The sequence below is a fragment of the Notolepis coatsorum genome (genome assembly GCF_963971535.1).
Source record: "Notolepis coatsorum genome assembly, chromosome: 17".
NCBI lineage: Eukaryota > Metazoa > Chordata > Actinopteri > Aulopiformes > Paralepididae > Notolepis > Notolepis coatsorum.
Genome location: NC_140181.1, coordinates 54,568,053 through 54,589,000, shown reverse-complemented (window position 1 = coordinate 54,589,000; position 20,948 = coordinate 54,568,053). Strand labels below are relative to the sequence as shown.

Sequence of the window (20,948 nt, the reverse complement as noted above, 5' to 3'; positions counted from 1 at the left end):
TGCTACTCCGTTCAGTCCCTCGTATGTCTCGTCGATTTTCCATTGGAATTCGTCCTGGGCAGAAGTGAGCCCAAACGGTAATCGTAGGAATCTGTGTTGAACGTCGTCAGCTTCGATGATTCTGTAGAGAGCTTGATGGACCAGTATCCCGACCTTGCATCCAGTACGCTGAAATAGCGTGCGCCTGTTAGTCTGGGTGTGATGTCCTCTAGTGTCGGCAGAGGGTAGTCCGGGCGCTTGATAGCCTTGTTTAGCTCCTTAGGGTCCAAACATATTCTGAGCTTGCCTGTGCGTGGTTTCTCAACAATGACCAGTACACTGACCCACTCTGTTGGTTCGATGACTTTAGCGATGATCTGTGTGTCTTCCATATTCTGTAGCTTTTACTATGTAAAAGTCTAACAGCATGTCACGCTCTTTGTATTTACACTTTAACGTGCATGTGCCCTTTACTACTAGTTTCTCTCCACCATATCCTGTCAGTCTGCGTGAAGTAGGCTGTATTTTGCGTTTATCTTGCAAACTGTGATACTCTCTCAAAGGAATTACATTTACTTGTGCACCTGTGTCTAGCTTAAATTTAAGCTCTGTGCCCTGTTTTCCTATTTGTATGTCTGCGAAAGCTTGTTCTGTTTCATCAAACCGTCTGTCTGTCACGGTGTCTACATATAGTTCGTCTGACTCTTCACCTGACTCAGAGCACATGCTAATCTCGTGTACTGACCTTTTCTTGAAACTACCGGCCCTGCAAACTATAGCAAAGTGGTTCCATTTTCCACACTTTGTGCATTGTTTCCCTCTAGCTGCACAGTTATCTCCTTCCTTGTGAGCTCTGCTCCCACAGTATCCACAGTTCCTTCATGTGTCTGTGTCGCTCGCTCTGTTCGCTCTCTCTTTGTCCACTCTGTTCTGGGGCGGTATTCTTCTGTTCATGTCTGTGCACCTCGTGCACGAGCTGCTCCTGCGCGCTGCTCATGGCACCAGTAAAGCTCTTTATCTGAGATTGTGCTAGCTCGTGGGCTCTAGCTATATCTATCGCTTTGTCTAATGACAAGTCTGATCCAACGTTTAATAGTTTCTCTCTTACTTTTGCTGAGTGTATGCCAAACACTATACGGTCTCTAACCATCTCATCATTGTTCGCATATGCACAGTCCTTCACGAGTAGTTTCAATGCAGTGACAAATTGTTCAAATGACTCGCTAGGTTGCTGGGTTTTTTCATGGAATTTGTACCTAGCGAAAATCGTATTCCTCCTTGGAAGTACGTATGCTTAGAAATTGTCATAGTAGCTCTTCAATACCTTTGCTTCATCTGCACTGAGAGTCCATGTGTTGTGAATGTCTCTCCCTTTTTCTCCGCTCCACAGTAGCAGGTAGCTACATTTCTCGTCCTCTCCTTTCTTCTTAAGTGGGCCCGAAAACATTAGCTCCGCGTGCTGTCTGAACTCCTTCCATTCTCCCGGTAAGTCCAGAGAATCCCAATTCATCCGTGGCGACGGGACTCCGTTGATATCCATGTTCATCCTGCTTCTGACACCATGTCGTATTCGATTTAAAGAGAATAATCATTCAGGACGAAGAGATTACATTAAGAGGTTTATTGCAAAGGTAAGCATGAGTGTGACTCCATCCACGGCTGGCAGCCAACTGACTGTCAGGACCCCTTGTGCAGGTATACATAACAGGGAGGTGCGCCTGGCGTGCCTGTCGTAAAATGATATATTCAAGGCATGAATATTACAGGAAGGGGGCAGCCGATCACCCTCTCCGCCGAGCGTATCACCCGCTGCAGCTTGGCCTTGTCTCTGACCGTGGCTGCAGGGAACCAGGTGATGATGGAGAGGGTGAGGATGGACTGGATGATGGCGGTGTAAAACTGGACCATCATGGTCCTCGGCAGCCTGAACTTCCTCAGCTGACGTAGGAAGTACATCCTCTTCCAGGCCTTTTTATTGAGAGCGATGGTGTTCAGCTCCCATTTCAGGTTCCGGGAGAGTGTCATGCCGAGGAAGCGGCAGGACTCCACAGAGGCCACGGGGTGCCTCCCAGAATGATCGGGGTGGGGGGGGCTGCCTTCCGCCTGAAGTCCACTACCATCTCCACTGTTTTCTGGGCGTTGAGGTCCAGGTTGTTGCAGCTGCACCAGCTCAGCAGCCTCTCGATCTCCCTCCTGTAGGCGGACTCGTCCCCCCTGGATATGAGACCCACCAGGGTGGTGTCGTCCGCAAACTTCAGGAGTTTGACCGAGGGGTGCAGAGAGACGCAGCTGTTGGTGTACAGGGAGAATAGTAGTGGGGACAGAACACAGCCCTGTGGGGAGCCAGTGCTGATGGACTTGGGATCGGAGATGTTGATTCCCAATTTCACCCGCTGTGACCTGTTAGTCAGGAAGTCCGTGATCCACCTGCAGGTAGAGTCCGGCACCTGCAGCAGGGACATCTGGTGCTCCAGGATGTGCAGGAGCATATTAGTAACTTCGGCAATTGTGGCTGCAATTCGGAATGGCTCGTTTCAAGAGGGAGGGTTCTTGTCACAGCTGAACAGAAAAGGCACAGTGCACATATTTAAAATCGTCTCAGTGCTGGGAAAACCCATTATTCTGTAAAAATAAGGTAACACACAGGAAAAGGTGATTTTTCAAAATTGTTTTAATACATTTTTTATTCATCCTTGTTTATCTTCCCCCCTTGCTTGGCCTCAGGAAGCTAGAGTATCTGGACCTGTCTCACAACAAGCTGGTGCACGTGCCATCCTTCCTGCCGTCCGCCCTGCTCCGGCTCCAGCTGCACCACAACCAGATCGAGCGCATCCCCGGCTACGTGTTCGGACACATGAACCCCGGGCTGGACTCCCTCCACCTGTCCCACAACAGGCTGCAGGACGACGGCGTGGACGGCGTGTCCTTCGTGGGGCTGTCCTCCTCACTGGCAGAGCTGCTGATGGACCACAACCAGATGCGATCTGTGCCCCGTGGCATGCTGGGACTGAAAAACCTGCAGCTCCTCAGACTCAACAACAACTTCATCAGGTACCCCCCCACACACAGTCTCACCTGAAAATGAAAATAAAGTACTAATTGACCACAGGAAAAAAGGTACATAATGTACATTATGTTATAATAAACAATGAACGGCTCAACCAGGAGTTGAAGCAACAATCATTACAGCCGTGGGTGAGATGCAATGCTAGGTTTTCCTCACATGACATTGATTTTCTTTCTGCAAATGGGGCACACTGCCTCATCCAAATTATCTTCATCTGACTCAAAGCTCAAATGTTCCCAAACAATAGAAGTAAGGTTTCACTACAAGACCCATTGTAGCCTGGCTCGTTCACTTCTAATCAGGGAATATGGCACCTTGCCGCAGGGTGGTGTGCTGGTGTTACGACCCTGGCTCAAAGGCACGCAACCTATGTGCAAACCAACACCAAAACCCGTGCTTAAACTCAAAATGCTAATCTAACAAGGAATTACTGGTATAAACTCAAGTACAAGGATTGGAAGAACGTGACAACTCTCCCTCTAACCACAGACAGACCTGCATGTGTGTCTGAAGGCCTGGTTTTAACCATGCCAGCAGGTAACCAATCAGCAGCAATTAGCTAATTAGTAGCCCTCACCTGCATGCCCAGTGACACAGGAATGATCAGGCTCATGGTACATAACACCTCCCCCACCAAACTGGTTGCCCAAGAGGCAACCACAACACATCAAACCCATAAACAAAAAAAACAACTGTGACCCATTAGTCGTCAGGGCCACTACCACAACAGCGATAACGGGCGGGCCCCTGTCGAACACGACCACCAACCGTGTTGTATGCTCCCTTTCAACAGGCCCCTCCACCGATACCGACCTGTCAAAAATAGACTGCAAACCAAAATCAATCTGAGAACTAATCTCACTGCGCTCAACAGAATAGAACACAGAAAAACAAAAACCATAGATCACTGATACCACCACCGCGCCCATATCCATCCCACCTGGCACTGGCAGTTCAGGATACTGCAAACCGTGAACATCCAGAGTAGGATGTACCGCCTCAGGTACAGCCCCACCGTCCCTGGAACATGGCAGTACGTCAGTCACAAAAACGTCTGGAACACCATCTAAAATGGCGTCACCCAAAATAACATTGTCCTGATCAAAATGGCTGCCACTCAACAAACCAGGTCGCGAAGGCGGCTCCTGCTCCACAGGACACGGGTAACTAGGTTGACCATCACACCTAGTGCATGGCAGAGAATCAGTGTGGACACGTGGATCAATGTCAGAATCATCAACTGACATACTGGGACCATCCCTGCCCACAAGTGAAACATTAGGGACAATAGAGCTACTGTGGGAAGGCTGGCAGCCTAAGTCAGGCCTAGTAGCCTCTTCAACTAGAACGGTGTCACATGAATCAACAGCACCTCTCATAGCATCCTTCCCACACTCATCCTCCAATTCGTTCGTGGCCCCAGCCACCGTACAGGCTGGGAAGACCTTGAGACACTGCGCTGCCATATCATCTCCTGCCACATGCCTCTCCGGCACGCATGTCAACTCTGGTTTCACCACCGGGCCTAACACAAAGGCACAATCAAGAGAATCATTATGCAGAGGTACATCCACAGTGTGCTTTCCAAAATTCTCAACAGGTACACTTTTCAATTCAACAAAGAATGTGTCACTAAGTGTAATGTCCCAAGTCGAAGTATCAACAACATCACTTTTGTCCTTTGACATTGCCCGTGTCACAGCACACACAGGGAACACTCCTGGATGTTTCTGTGCCAGCTCATTAGGGACCTCAGAAACCACAGGAATGGGAGTTACAACTGGAGTAGCCACCACTTTGTCACCAGCCAAATCATTCCCTAGAATGAAGGACACCCCCCTTATGGGAATGTGAGAACATACCCCCACAACAACATTGCCTGATACTAAGGGAGAATTGAGCGTGACCTCATGCAAAGGTGCATCCACAAATCCACCCCCAAAGCCCCGAACAACGACACCGGAATGCAAAGAAGAGTTTTCTGAAAACGGCTAAATCCCCTCCAGAATGAGGGACTGAAAAGCACCGGTATCTCTCCAAATTGTTATAGCCTGTTTGGACTCTAGCGCATTAGTCAGGGAAACAAATCCATCCATCATAAATCTTGAGGAACCCTCAAGCTCTTTGTCCACACGTTTGATACTTTCCCCACCACCCTCTAACGTTGGCATAGGTGTTCTGCATATGGTTTCTACCAGAGCCACCGTTCTGACATTTTTCTGTTCAAGCACCGGGCACCCAGCAACGATATGACCAGGCTCTTTACAGTAGAAACAGATAATCCCTTCTGGGAATGCACCAGCAGAACCACCCCGCCTAGGAGGTGAAGTTAACTGACCAGCAGACACAGGTTTTGGGAAACGGCCCCCCTGAACAGGACGCCTATCCCTGGACTCAACACGGTAGTCCTCCAAAAAAACTGACTTGTGTGTCAACACAAACTCATCAGCGAAGACAGCGGCATCGCCTATCTTCGATACCCTACGCTCGTTTAGATGAGTGGACACGGTATCAGGAACACATCTTTTAAATTCCTCTAGGAGAATCAACTGTCTAAGCTGCTCTCTTGACTCTGCTCTCTGAGAGGTGCACCACCTGTCAAACAGGTTCTCCTTCTCTCTTCCAAATTCAACATAAGATTGTCCCTCCGACCTGCGATAACCTCTAAAACGCTGACGATAGGCCTCGGGGACTAACTCATAAGCCCTCAATATGGAAGCTTTAACAAGCTCATAGTCAGCACTTTGTTCAAGGGACAGAGCAGTATAGGCTTCTTGCGCCTTACAAACAAGAACACACTGCAGCAGCAGCAGCGTCCAGGCCGTATCAGGCCACTTCAACGTGGTTGCCACCCGTTCAAAAAGGGGAAAATACTTTTCCACATCCCTCTCAACGAAAGGAGGCACCATCCTAATATTTTTGCTGACATCAAAACCGGAACGCGACTCTGAATGCAGAGCACCCGCCTGTAAGGCAGCATGCTTAAATTCAAGCTCCTTCTGCGCACGCTCGTGCTCCAGCAACATGTGTTTCTCCTTAAGCTCACGCTCCTGCTCACGTTCCTCTCTCCTCTCTTTAAGCTCACGCTCCTCTCTCCTCTCCTTAAGCTCACGCTCCTTAAGCTCACGCTCACGCTCATGCTCACGCTCCTCTCTCCTCTCCTCACGCTCTTGTAGCAGCTGTCTTTCCTTAAACTCCAACTCTCTAAGCCTCCACTCACCCTCCGCACCAGATAGCAGCGGAGACGCGTCAGACAAAGTAGGCTCCTCCACCCTCGCCACAAGCACCTGCTCCCTAACGAGCAAAACCCTCAAAGCACTCAAGGCAGTTGGTTTCAAATGTTTCTCACTGGGAGTAAGCTCTACCTTGTAGTGCACAGCAAGCTCCAGAAGCTGTTCTTTGGAAAACCTTTCCAACAACTCATCAGAAGGGTGATCAACAAAATCCTTCACGGAAGCCATCTTTACTGCACCAGTGCCACAACCCGTTCACCTTAGAGTCACCAAAAAGCTGCCAAAAGCACCCTAGCATACACACAATCTACCTAAAGAACCACCAAAGAGCCACTAAAGAAACACTAAAGACACACTACAGAACCACTGAAGAACCACTAAAGAGCCACTAAAGAACCACTGAAGAAACACTACAAAACCACTGAAGAACCACTGAAGAACCATAAAGAATGCTAATGCCAATACTAATAACCAGAAGGGGACGCGGTGGAAATGTGTGCTCTACGGAGCGCACCTTTCTAGTTTGCAAAAAATTTAATAAAAAACAACCACCCTGAAATAAATAGACGTGTCATACACGCAGGACGTCAGGTGCTAACAGGTATGCTAACCAAACACTCAAAACAAACAAAATAAATACAACAAACAAATTCCAACAGGTGCCCCTTCTAACCTGATATGACTACTTACGCTTCTACATCTAAACTGCAGTCAAAACCGGCCCACCACATGTCTACCCTAAGAAACACTAAATCAGGCCCTACCACACTACCTGTGTTTTCTGGCCCCCTATTCTACCTACCCTTAAGCTAATGCCCTGTAGACCTAACCATCTTCAACCACACCTGCTACCAGCCAAAGATCATATTTGACCATCCACCCGTCAAGTATATGGTATGGTCCAAGACAAGTAGATGGTACTAATAATTTCTCTGACTGCCCCAGGAGTATGTGGTGCACAGGAAGCTAACAAACAACCAGAAAACAATGTCCCTACCTACATGTGGTGCCCACTAAACTATATATTTTAACAGCATAAGTAGTCACATCAAATTACAAACAAATAAGGGCATACTCACCTGTTTGATGAAACGGCTCAAGCCCCCACGTTACACAATATGTAACAAACACCACCCACACCATAGCACCATGACACACTATGCAAAACAAAAAAAAACACCAAACAATTTCTAGGGGTATTTGTTTCCAAATTCAATCCCGGACGAGCGCCCAATTGTTACGACCCTGGCTCAAAGGCACGCAACCTATGTGCAAACCAACACCAAAACCCGTGCTTAAACTCAAAATGCTACTCTAACAAGGAATTACTGGTATAAACTCAAGTACAAGGATTAGAAGAACGTGACAACTCTCCCTCTAACCACAGACAGACCTGCATGTGTGTCTGAAGGCCTGGTTTTAACCATGCCAGCAGGTAACCAATCAGCAGCAATTAGCTAATTAGTAGCCCTCACCTGCATGCCCAGTGACACAGGAATGATCAGGCTCATGGTACATAACAGCTGGTGTGAATAGACATACATCCACAAGACAAAGTAACACTGGTCTGAAATAAATGGCACAAAAGTGGCAAGGTTACACTATCAAAAACAAGTCAAAATCCTCTTGCTGGAGTTGTCCAACTCTCTGTTTCCAAAACCCTCTGTTTTCACAACTCTGTTTCCACAACTCTCTGTTTTCACTTTCACTTTCTCTCTCAGTTGAAAAGCATGCTCTGGATGCGCCTATATTTTCTACAACGGAGTTCGGCGATTTGCGAATCTGATTGGCCACTGACGTTTCTGGTCATGTGACATGTGCGCCCAATAGCGTGACGAGCTGTGTCTTTGCCCATTTCTGCGTCGAACAGCCTGAAAAGCACCTGGCGTTCTATCGCCTAACCCTAACCCTAACCCTAACCTTAACCAACTTCAAAAGAGTGCCTAAGCTTAACCGTCGGAATCAGGGCAGGCGTTCTATCGCCATGCTCTAAGACAAACTCTAACCTTAACCGACTTCGAACGAGCGCCTAAGCCTAACCAGTGTAGAAACTTGCGGTCCCACGATTGGGCGTACGTGTCACATGACCAGAAATGACACTGGCCAATCAGATTCGCAAATCGCCGAACTCCGTTGTAGAAAAATAACAGGCGCTCTGCGTGGCAGGTTCTCCGATCAGAACATAAATTGTGCAACTGTAAGTGAAAACTTTCAAACACATGGCATGAGAAAATAGACTCCACAATTATTATTAATTATTATTATTATTATTATTATTATTATTATTATTATTATTATTATTATTATTATTATTATTATTATTATTATTATTATTATTATTATTATTATTATTATTATTATTATATAATTATAAATAAATTATAAATATATTAATATAATAATATAATAATAATAATAATAATAATAATAATAATAATAATAATAATAATAATAATAATAATAATAATAATAATAATAATAATAATAATAATAATAATAATAATACAATCATATTAATAACATTGCATTTATTTCAGATCACATAACATTTACAAGCCAAAAATTGGAACATAAACAATAGGCCTAAAATAAAGAGAAGAGAACCCAGCGGTGGAGCGGTGATCAGCTTGCCTCTGTGGTGGGCGTGACGTGATTGTAGTTACTAACCACGGCAGCTCTACCATTACCAGACCACTTTTTGAATTGAACTTGAATAAAAATAAATGTTCAAAAATACTTCCAAAGGACCACATAAAGACCTCAAGACCTTCATACTGTGATTTGGTATCATTAACTCTTCACATCTGGTTCTGTAAGAATAGTTTTTTTCAGCAATTGGATGGTGAACACTTTTTTTTTCTCTTATTGGCCCAGGTCTCACTAATGGCCTCTCCACTCTACAGTAGCTGAAATCTGTGATTTCACCGTTCCTTCCCTTGTCTTCCGATGGCGACACGGGGCACAATTGTCGACGGAATTACACATTATCCAGGGTTTGTACGGGTGCTGGAAATCCTTGAAAATGCTTGTATTTCAATGTGGTGTTTTCAAGGTTTGAAATGTGCTTGAATTGTGTATAAAGTGCTGGAAAGGTATTGAAATTGTAATTGCACTGTATACTTTCATAATAAAAAGACTTAATAGTTAGGTTTTTAGATACACAAAAAAAATTCGGAGAGCGCCTAATTGCTTTCGCCTTTCACGCTAAATGACGAGGAGTCCTCTCTCGAGCCTCGCCACGGCACCCCCGCCCCTCCTGAAAGCTTGCTTTAATCCCAGTAACGTTAGTGAGCTAACGTTAGCAAGCTTATTATTTTTTTTTTAACGTTAGCTAGTGAGCTAGCGTTGCCACAGACGGCTATGTTTATTGTTCATGTTGACAACGACAAGCGACACCGTAAGGTGAGTTAATAAATTCACTCTGAAAATATGTCTATGTCGGCATCATAAGAAGCCAGCTACTAGGGGTAGCTGTTTGTGTGAAATAACAAGAGAGGAGACTATAGCGTGTGTCAACTGTGCGTCTGTATTGCAACCAATAACATGGGCATCATATAGCTTACATCCTGGTCCCTGCTGGGACGTACCAACTGAACACACCACTGTGGGGGGGTTATATAACAATTCTAGTTTGATTTGATTTTGTATACATTTTAAAGCTCAAGGAGCTGATTGACTGCCTACCTCAAAGACTGTTCACTTTTTCACATTTTCAGTAAATATTTTATTGAAATTAAAGTTTTATCTGGTGATTTTTGAGTGATTGTTTCATATTGGCTCAGCCAGGTTATATAGGATGCCATGTCTACATCATTTTGGTTGTTTATAGCACAAAAACATCTGATTTAATGTGATGGAAGAAGTGAAATGATCATTTTGTGTAAATATTTAATTTACCACAGCCTCATAAGATGCTGGAAAAGCTTGAAAAGGCACCTTGAAAAAGCTTGAAAAGTGCTTGAATTTTGCTTTGGAAAAGGTGTAAGAACCCTGATTATCGCACATAACCCTTCATGAACTTCCTCAAGTGCTCATGTAAAAAAAACTAAGCTTCATCTCTTATCGTTTTGCTTTAATTATGGTGAGAGTGAAGGAAGCGCAGCCTCATTGAAATGCATTGGGGATGGATTTGCGTCAGTTAGGATTTGAATCAATTAAGCCTTGTTTGTACTGAGTCAATTGACACCTGCATACAGTACATAATTGCTAATAAACAAATAAAAAAAACACATCTTTCACTTAAAGGGACAGGCACATGAATGACACTCAGTACTGACTTCTACATTCATTGGTGGTTCATATCTCGTGAACCGTTTGTCGTAGAGGCTTGCGGGTGGCGCCATTGGACTCAGTGGGGATATCCTCTTTCATTGGTCTATGTTGACCACGGCCCCTATTCTTATGCCGCGCCCCCTTTTTGTATCTTTTGAACCATTTGTTGTAGAGACTTGCGGGTTGTGCCATTGTACTCAGTAGGGATATCCTCTTTCATTGGTCTATGTTGACCACGCTCCCTATTCTTAGGCCGCGCCCCCTTTTTGTATCTTTTGAACAGTTTTTCTCGTAGACACTTGCGGGTTGTGCCATTGTACTCAGTAGGGATATCCTCTTTCATTGGTCTATATTGACCACGCCCCATAGTCTTAGGCCGCGCCCCCTTTTTGTATCTTTTGAACCGTTTGTCATAGAGACTCGCAAGAGACCCTCTCTCGTTGGCCGCCGTGGAATTGTCTAGTTTATTTTATTTTCTATAATATAATTTTTTTATAGACTCAAGTTCTGGAGCATGTCCAGAGCAAATTGATGGTCTGGTGAGACACAACACTAAGCACAGCTACAATACTGTCCCCTCCACTTCTCTCTCCCCTCCTCCATGCCAGGAGAATGATCCTCTCCACTGCTCTCTCCTTTCCTCCATGCCAGGAGGAGTGATCCCCAGCGGCATCTTCCAGAGATGTAGGATTTATTCCACACTTCTTTAGGGAGGTCTTCCATTGGTCCATCAGCCTCTTTTTCTGACCACCTGCAGAACGGCGGCCCAGCTGAAACTGAAGCTTGATAAAACAGGGTCTTGCGTGGCAGGCGGTTGGCTGGCATCCTGATGACATGGCTGAGCCACTTCAGTTGGTGCCTGATGGTGGCCTCTACTTAAACAGCTGGTTCTCTGAAGGACCACATTGTGGCCTCTATGTTCCTACAGCTGGTTCTCGAAGGACCACATGGTGGTCTCTATGTTCCTACAGCTGGTTCTCGAAGGACCATATGGTGGTCTCTATGTTCCTACAGCTGGTTCTCGAAGGACCACATGGTGGTCTCTATGTTCTTAGAGGTGGTTATCTGAAGGACCACATGGTGGCCTCTATGCTCCTACAGCCGGTTCTCTGAAGGACCACAGAGTGCATTACATGATCCTGCCAGGTCACTTTTAACATGCACTGGAGGGACTTTTGGCGTGTAGATGGAGGTTGTTATTGAAGACTTGTCCTCAGCCATCTAAAGGAAGATGGCCTGCTTGATCCGGTTTTGGACATCTTGGTCAATGCTGTAGTCTTCTTGGAGAATGTTTGGGAATCTGCGACAGAGAAGTAGTTTCTGTGGTGGTTTTGATGACCACTGGCAGAGGACACTTCCATTCTGCTGTATGCCCTCACAGCAGCTGCAAGAGTGGCTTGCAGGGTTTCTGGTGTGTAGACCACAAGGGGGCGCAATCATCAGCCTACTGGAGCTCCGGTATGCATACAGAACTTTGTTGTATCTTGGAGCCTCCTGATAAAAGAGGTTCCCATTAGTGGTCTGCAAGGGCCTTGAAATAAAGCCCGAGCCCTGCCCGAGCCCGTGAACTTCAGACCCTGCCCAAAAATAAGCCCGACTGTAAATAATATTTTAAGCCCTAGCCCACGTGAAAACCAAAAAAAAATTATTATTATTCAAATATAATTTTTTTTGTATTTGTTTTAAATATTCGAAACACGGTTTTATATGAACGTAATAAATAAACAAAAACGAAAATGTCCAATAGGTCTAACTAAATAACACATATCATGCTGAAAACTAACAACCATTCTATAGCTATATCCAAATATTAAATAATTTTTTTGTTTTAAATATTCTAAACACTTTATATATTAACTTAATAAATAAACAAAAACGAAAATGTCCAATAGGTCTGCCTAAATAACGCATATCACGCTGAAAACTAAGAAGCATTTACATAGCCTGTTTCGCTCTTATTAGAATGCCGTCTCTCCCAGTGCTCGCTTATAGACTGACTCACACATCAGCCTCGTAAAACGTATTGAAGGCTATAGAATCTTCTTTGACACACACACACACACACACGACACACAATAGCCTACTCAGTCACTCACTATACAAACAAACAGAAAACAGAAATCAGATTTCGAGCAGAGCAACATAATGAAAAGCACAACAAAACAGGTAGCGACCCAGCAAATAATAAACATCACTCACCACGACGTCAGCAACGCGTTGAACAACGTTAACAAAACTTCTCCAACCGGCTACATACATCCCAAGAACAAATTAAAACGTTCGCCAACTGGCTATATTCCAACACAACCAATCGAGTTGAACTTGTCCCCTGAGTTCTCCCTGCGCGCTGCGGTAATTACATCCAAATGTTTCTCTGGCGCAAAAGAGAAAACGAATCTTAAGGAAAACGAAGGTTATCCTAGTTATATATATATTAAAAAAAACGCAAAAAAAAAATAAATAAAAAAAAAAAACGCCGGTGCCCGGGCCCGGCCGAGCCCGAATTATTTATTAAAAAAAAAGCCCTACCCAGCCCGAACCCGCCGGGCCGGGCCGGGCCCCGTCGGGCCTGGGCAAGGTTGCAGTGCACTAGTTCCCATCCAGTCTGAAGCGCAGGGTCACCCCACTTCTTCCAATCTTCCATTTTCTTGCGCAGAAGTGTCATAACACAATAGAAGAACGATTTTAAAGGGGACGGGTGCGAGGACACATCCCTGTCTCACACCAGTACCTACTCCAAGGTGACAGTACACCTACTGTCACCTTGGCCACCATCCCATCATGGAAGTGCCGCAGGAAGTTGGACTTCACAGAGCAGCCACATTATTGCAGAGGCACTTTCCATAGCGCTGCTGGCGGAACAAAACCTTGTAACTCCAAAAACCCAACTTTTCAGCAGATGAAAAAAACGAACACAGATTTGAGGGCGAATAGAGTTACGAGGTTTAGACAGATGATTGGTTTAATGCTTTCCCATTGTGTAGACTTTGTAAAACCACACACACATGGAGGATGATCTACTGAGTTGAAAAAATAAAAATAAAAATAAATAAATAAATGGAGTTACAAGGTTTTGTTCCGCCAGCAGCGATAAGTCACAACGCACACTATCAAATGCCTTGGAAAGGCCCACAAAGGCCATGAACAGGTCTTGTTTTTGTTCTCTCTACCTCTGCCCCCCTCTCTCTTTCTCTCTTTAGGAGGGAATACAAAGTCAACCATATAGCACATAGAACACACACACACACCCACAAACACTGTTCATCCCAGCTCATTCCTCTCATTCCTTTGTGCTGCGAAAACGTAACAACTACATCTAGATCTAGATCTACATCTGTGGTATGTGGCCTCCAGGATGTCACATGTTGTGTCTATCCACATTACAAACCCATTGTCTGCCTGTCGTCTGTCTGTCTTCTGCCTGTTGTTTGTCTGTCATCTGCCTGTCATCTATCTGTCGTCTGCCTGTTGTCTGTCCCTTGTCTGTCTGTCGTCTGTCAATTGTATGTTTCTGGGCTCTCGTCCCACTCTAGAGGTCTACTTCTATAGGATTATAAACAAACGTGTAAAATTACAATTCTCTCAAATATTAGACTTTGTCATGAATGTTTTTTCTCTTTCTGTCTGTTGGCAGGCAATATTGTTGGTGACCTACCAAATACTGGTAACACTTTACTTTTAAGGGGCACAATAATAATGCTTAAAGGAATACGCCAACATTATGTGAAATGCGCTTACCGTCTTCTCCAGAGTCAGACAAGAAGATAGATACCAATTTTCTCTGCAAGCTAGCCCAGCTTAGCACAAATTAATGGAAGTGGATACGGATCACTAGCCTAGCTTATAACTCAGGGAGAGGTGTTTTTAGCCTACAGCTAGGTTAGCTCCATATACAGTATGCTTCCATTCATATGTCTGTATAGTTACCATCACTGTACACAGGTGTATAGAATAATATCCAGCTCACAGCTAAACCAAGTCTTTCTTGACATACTGTGTCTTCTGTGTGTGAAGAAATGGTCACATCTCATTCGTTATAGGCGTACGTCTGGTATCGTGAGAACGCTGACTAAGCCTGTCACACTACTAGACCATTGAGGCTAGAGCAGCAAAAGTGAGTGGTGCGTTGAAGCACCAATGGTCTCAATTTGTTCTGTACACGCTCCAGAACTTGATTAATTCATAGAAAAGTTACACAATGTCGCTTTAACCTTCCTTAATCAGGTTACATAAACATGTAATGAACCTGACATAGTAGCTACTGTAAATATTGATTGTTCATTCACTAGTGAATGGGTGAATGTGAGGAACAAATTGTAAAGCGTTATATAAATGCACCATTTACCATTTTGTAACGCCTCCTAAATTATTTCCCATTTAACCAACCAGGTCATCCAAACGGCTCAGGCATCTCATATTCTACTAGCACAAAGAAACCCTGCCATTTAAGAACCCACTGTGCTCTTGGGTCAAGACAAATAAACCGTCCGATGACTCCATCGCTGGAACTTTTAAACGGCTATTTTTATTCTTTAATAAACAATGTCTGCCCTTTTCCTGCCCACATGTACAGCCACGTTCCCATGAATGCCCTGTGCGACACGAACGCCCGGGACGACTCGCCGCTGGTCACCGTCCACCTGGAGTACAACCTCATCCAGCGCCGCCTCATCCCCCCGACCGCCTTCTCCTGCATCAAGCACTACCACGGTGTCCTGCTGCGACCCCAGAGCCACGAGGAAGACGACGAGTAGCGCTCTCCCCTACCCCCCCCCCCCCCCCCCCCACACACACACACACACACACACACACGCATGCACGCACGCACGCACATGCACATGCACGCACATGCACACACGCACACACACACACACCACACAAAGCAACTTTATTTGTATTTTTTAACAATGTGTTTGAGTTTTTTTTTATAAAAAGGGTAAAAATATTTTTTTAATAATATATAAATAAGTATCTATACTTCCCATTAAATTCCCATTAAATATATAATATATACATATAATACAAACAAAGTATATACATTTATGTTCAATTTAGTCTGTTATATTATTTTTAAATTGAACAAAAACTTATATAAATCAATAAGAAAAGGAAATACAATAAATAAAATTACATTAACTGAAGGATAGAAAGAAGAAAAAAAGGGTTGAGTCAATTAGAAAAGTAGCATTTTCTAATCCTTAAATAATCACTTCTATTGCCTTACAATAAGGATTCTGTTGAATCGTTCTAAAGTACAGGGGAGTGTCATGGTTTCTTCATAGAGCCCCGTTGTACTTTTCTTTTAGCGCCGCAGCTCGCGCACGTGATTCAGCGGGTATTGCTGATTGGCTTGAACACAGTATGTTTATTAACAAGAACTAGTTTTATTTATTCTTATTTCTTATTTGTTTTATTATTATAATTGTTTTCCTTTTATTACACAGACAGAACATTAGATAAATAATACATACACAAATAAAAATTTAAATGCAGAACAAATTATGTGCACAAAAGGAAACAAAGGAATATGTGGGGGGAATAGAGTGGGGGACATAAATAATAAATACTTAACAAAACACCCTTGAAAACTGTAAAACTGATCAACATTAGGATGGTGGTAGTTTCAAGCCCTGATTACTAAAATAATTTTGATAAGGGATTCACTAGAAACCGTGTACCGCGTCCAATGGGCACAAGAGGGTTCCAATGAGGTTAAGGTGAGGTCAGGGTTAAGGTGAGGTCAGGTAAGGTCATGTCAGGGGTAAGGTGAGGTCAGGTAAATTCAGGGTTAAGGTGAGGTCAGGGTTAAGGTGAGGTCAGGGTTAAGGTGGGGTCAGGGTTAAGGTAAGGTCAGGGTTAAGGTAAGGTCAGCTGTACTGTACATGACTTGTACATACCTGAAGGGACCATGTAGCTGGTGCCCCACTTCCTGCTTCTCATTCATCTTCCTTCCTCCACTATCCATCGCTAATAACCTTCATCTTAACGTCCCGGTGAGACTGTCTTGTAACTGGAATGTCACAGGTTCAACCCCCGGCAACAGTCAGTGTGTCCATCCTTTTCAAAGTCTCCTTACCCGCTCCAGCTGAAGAAATGGGCGCTTGAGTGTCTACATTCCATGAAACATTCAGAAATGTATTCCTTTGTTTGTATTCTGAGACTTGTAGCCGCGCGGCACTCAAGCTGCCATGTGTTTTCCCTCCATTTTGAAAGTTCTTGATCCAGTGTTTTCTGGTGTCCCTCTGCCTCCTCTCTCCAACTTATCAAGAATAAACATTGAGGAAAAAAGAAACCGAGCACCGCCTGCTCAAAAGAGAATCCAATGACTCCGTTTTGCTTTTCTGAAGTCTTCAGATGAAGGACCATGCACAATAATAATTACTGGAGCTCGACCAGTCAACTAGAGAAGAGTCTCGATTCCTTTTTTTCTTTTGGTGGTGGGATTATTTATGTTTGGATTGCAGATCGGGCCTTTAACTATTAGTGTACATAAGGTATTTGAAATCCTTAGTCATGTGATAACCTTAAAATGTACTTAAATTATATAGGGCTTTGTCTAAAGGCCTCATTTGTGTGTTATGGATTAGTCTTGTCATAGTGAACTCCTGAAATAAGGAGATTACATGATCAAACATTTCGTGGCAACATATGAGATTAGAATGTTGGGAGCTGAACATTCGAATGATGATGTCATTACGGCTACCGGCCATTGAAAGCTTATAGACTTGTAGAAAAAGATACCATAAAACGTAGACCTGAAAAAGGGTTAACAACAAGGGTAGGCCTATACAAAATCCTGTTGATTCGGATGAGAATTCTATCAATTCAAATTCGATGCTATACATGTTTTTTTTTTTTTTTTTTTTTTTATGACTCTGGTGACAGTAGTAATAAATACAGTAGATGAACGAGGACGAGAGCGAAGCAAAAGCACAGTGGAAACGGGACGGTTTATGACTCATGTTGAGAACTGTATCAACATACCTGTTTTTTGTCCTCGCTGAAGGCTTTGGTGTGGTCCAGCGTGCCGCTGAGTGCACTTGCGTGCGCGCTGTGGGCAGCGGACACCAGCCCATGTCCCCTTCCAGGTCATATTCAGGATAAACTGTTTATAGGTGTCTTCATATCCTGCATAACCTGTATTTATATGTGAATAAAAAAATATTCAGGTTAGTTTGAGTTTAGTTTATTTACACTTACAAATGAAACAGTACATTTAATAAGGTGATTTAAAAGAATAATGATGTGCAGGAGAGGTCATAGAACCTGTGGTGCTAACAAGAGACCCCCGCCTCAAGAAACACAGTACTATATCATACTTGGGCAAAAAAGAAGAAGAATCTGTACACATCAACTCACATACACACATTTAAATAAATACACATGCAGACATATAACACAGACACACAAATATGTAAGGGATAATGTATAGCTACGAGGTCATTGTCGCAAAATAATTGACCGACACATTGACAGTGAAGGTCAATTATTTTGCGACAATGATCGCGTATAGCTATACATTATCCCGCTTATTACATGGCTAACTTACTAACAATATACCTAATTAATTTTACATCGAGAAGACGAGATCAAATGCAGACGCAGTTCTGTTCTGTCGCTCCCGCTGTCATCGTCACACACACTCTGCTGTCAGTGCAGCTGGCAGGTGTGTCTGATTGGCTGCACTGATGCATTGTGTCAGTGGGCTTGATTGCGAACAGCTGCGTACAGCGGTCATTATTGTTCGGCAGAGGTCCGTTATCGAGTAATAACGGACCTCTGACGAGCGCTATTGACCAATCACAAGCAAGCATTTCAGCGAATGTGAAAACACCATGTAATAAGACATAATAACAAACAGTAACAGTGACATTTACATTTTACATTTAGTCATGGGGTTCTCAACCTTTCTGCTGCCAAGGCACCCCTGTTTTCAATAAAATATTCCAGGGCACCCCTACATACGATAAAGACTTTTCCGGTCCTGTCTTTTTTGCTACTATGCTAATGATGACAAAAGTGCTTGCTTTCAAAATACTGTTTATTTAAGAAACCGGGAAACACATTTGTGTGTATATGCAGGCTATATAATGCATTATTAACAGGTGTTTCAGGTCTAAATGGCTTAGTACTGTTGACATTACACTGCTTGTAGTAGTAAATCAAATAGCATATTTCTTTAAATAAAATTACAGAAAATTATCACTAAAGTGCTATCTGTTGCAGGTGCACACTTTTCCATAGAAATAGCATATTTGGATAAGTGTGACCATTTCTCAAAAACTGAAAATCATGTATTTTTTTTAAATACAGAAAAGGAGCACTAAAATGCTATCTGTTGCAGCTGCACTGTTCTCCATAAAAATAGCATATTTGGATAAGTTTGACCATTTCTCAAAAACAGAAAATCATGTATTTTTTTTATTACAGAAAAGGATCACCAAGTTACCATTTCTCAAAAAATATAAATAAATACAGAAAATAAGCACTCGTTCACTCAGTGGACATTTCTAGCTCAATGCGAGGTCTGCTGCTGCTGGCTAATAATACGGTCAATACGTGGGGAGATCTTTGACAAGGCAAACTCAAGGTCCTCAAGGCTCAACTTGGCCCTATATTTTGTTTTCAGTTGTCATGGATGAAAAGCCAGCTTCACACAGATATGTGGTGCTGAATGGTATCAACACCTTAACTGCTGCATTATGAGATACTTGGTACTCAGCACCACACTCTGAAACTAGCTCTCCAGGTGGTATCAGATGAGATTTCAATGAGTTCTTCCAAGAGTTTGGATGGAGATGTGTCAGGAAGCTTTGTCTCAATGTTGTCTGTAAAGTTTTTTTTTATCCAGAGTAACTTGGTGATCCTTTTCTGTGTTTTATTAAATAATGATTTTCAGATTTTGAGAAATGGTCAAACTTATCCAAATATGGTATTTTCATGGAAAACAGTGCAGCTGCAACAGATAGCACTTTAGTGATAATTTTCTGTAATCCAAAAAGATTTAAAAAAAATATATATATATATATTTTTAAATCTCAAGGCACCGCTGAGCTGACGCTTTTATCCAAAGCGACTTACAAGTTCTGTATGACAAGTCATCAGGAAGGGCACAAATCAGCTGAGTAACAATGGTCATCAAAGTGTTGAGTGCTACAGTGTAGGTTAGTATAACATTTTTCATTTCAGATAATGGTTGAAAAAGTGTGCCTTTAGTCGACGGTGAAAGATTGGACGGGTTTCGGCTGTCCTAACTGTGGTGGGCAGTTCGTTCCACCATTGTGGGGCAAGGACTGAGAATAGGCGGCTTCTCCTTGATGACCCTCCCGGAGCTCGGATAGGAGTGGGTCTGAGACGGCCAGAAGATGCAGAGCGTAGGGGTCTTAAGGGTGTGTAGTTAGAGACCATTGACCGGAGGTAGGTGGGAGCGGTTCCCTTTGCCGCACAGTATGCCAGGTCGAGGGCCTTGAAGCAGATTCGTGCGGCAATGGGGAGCCAGTGCAGGTCCCTAAGAAGTGGGGTGACATGGGCTGACTTCGGTAGGTTTGAGATCAGGCGGGCCGCTGCAGACATGATAAGATAACAGCGGCATTGGTTGGAGCAATTCATATATTAATCATATCTCAGTTAGAATAATTAGAATTAGAATTGAGTTTGGGTTAATTGAAGGCTTGCTTTGAAATCATTAATTTGTTATACTGTTCCACAGCACAACACCTTGATATACAAATGAGAATTTGGCAACAGAGGTTCTACAGAAAGGGATGTGTAAATTATTCCTCCTTTTTGTGGAATATGAATGAGAATGAGAGTTAAAGCTCAAAGTAACTTTGAAAGAAAATGGGTTGTGGATGAGAGACAGTGAGGTTCCTCATCATCTACAGTATATAATACATTATCTAACTTATTGTAAATATGTAATAACATAGTATGTTATTGTTGATATATGATATGATATAACATGATATATGTTGATTGGTGGATACTTTCATCCAAAACGACAGCACAGGAATCAAACCCATACCCCTGGCAGTGTTAGTGCCTTGCTCTACACAGGGAATGGAACCCCTACCCCTGACAATATTAGTGCCTTGCTCTACCCAGTGAGCTACACAGGGAATGGAACCACTACCCCTGACAGTATTAGTGCCTTGCTCTATCCACTGAGCTACACAGGGAATGTAACCCGTAACCCTGGCAGTGTTAGTGCCTTGCTCTACCCAGTGAGCTACACAGGGAATGGAACCCCTACCCCTGACAATATTAGTGCCTTGCTCTACCCAGTGAGCTACAAAGGGAATGGAATCCCTACCCCTGACAGTGTTAGACCCCTACCCCTGACGGCACAGGAAGTCCTTCATTCCAACAGCCATCAGACTATACAATGCATCACTGTG

The 20,948-nt window shown here is 43.5% G+C and overlaps 1 protein-coding gene across 1 annotated transcript in view; it reads left to right on the top strand.

Moving 5' to 3' along the window:
* The window catches only part of LOC311244483 (extracellular matrix protein 2), a 114,295-nt gene extending 96,621 nt beyond the window's left edge, over positions 1–17,674 (top strand). Inside the window, exons 9-10 of the mRNA XM_084334021.1 lie at positions 2,704–3,030; positions 15,125–17,674. Coding sequence (XP_084190147.1) covers positions 2,704–3,030; positions 15,125–15,305 — 508 coding nt within the window. The 3' untranslated portion in view covers positions 15,306–17,674. The remainder of the gene's footprint in view (positions 1–2,703; positions 3,031–15,124) is intronic.
* Positions 17,675–20,948: the final 3,274 nt, after the last annotated feature.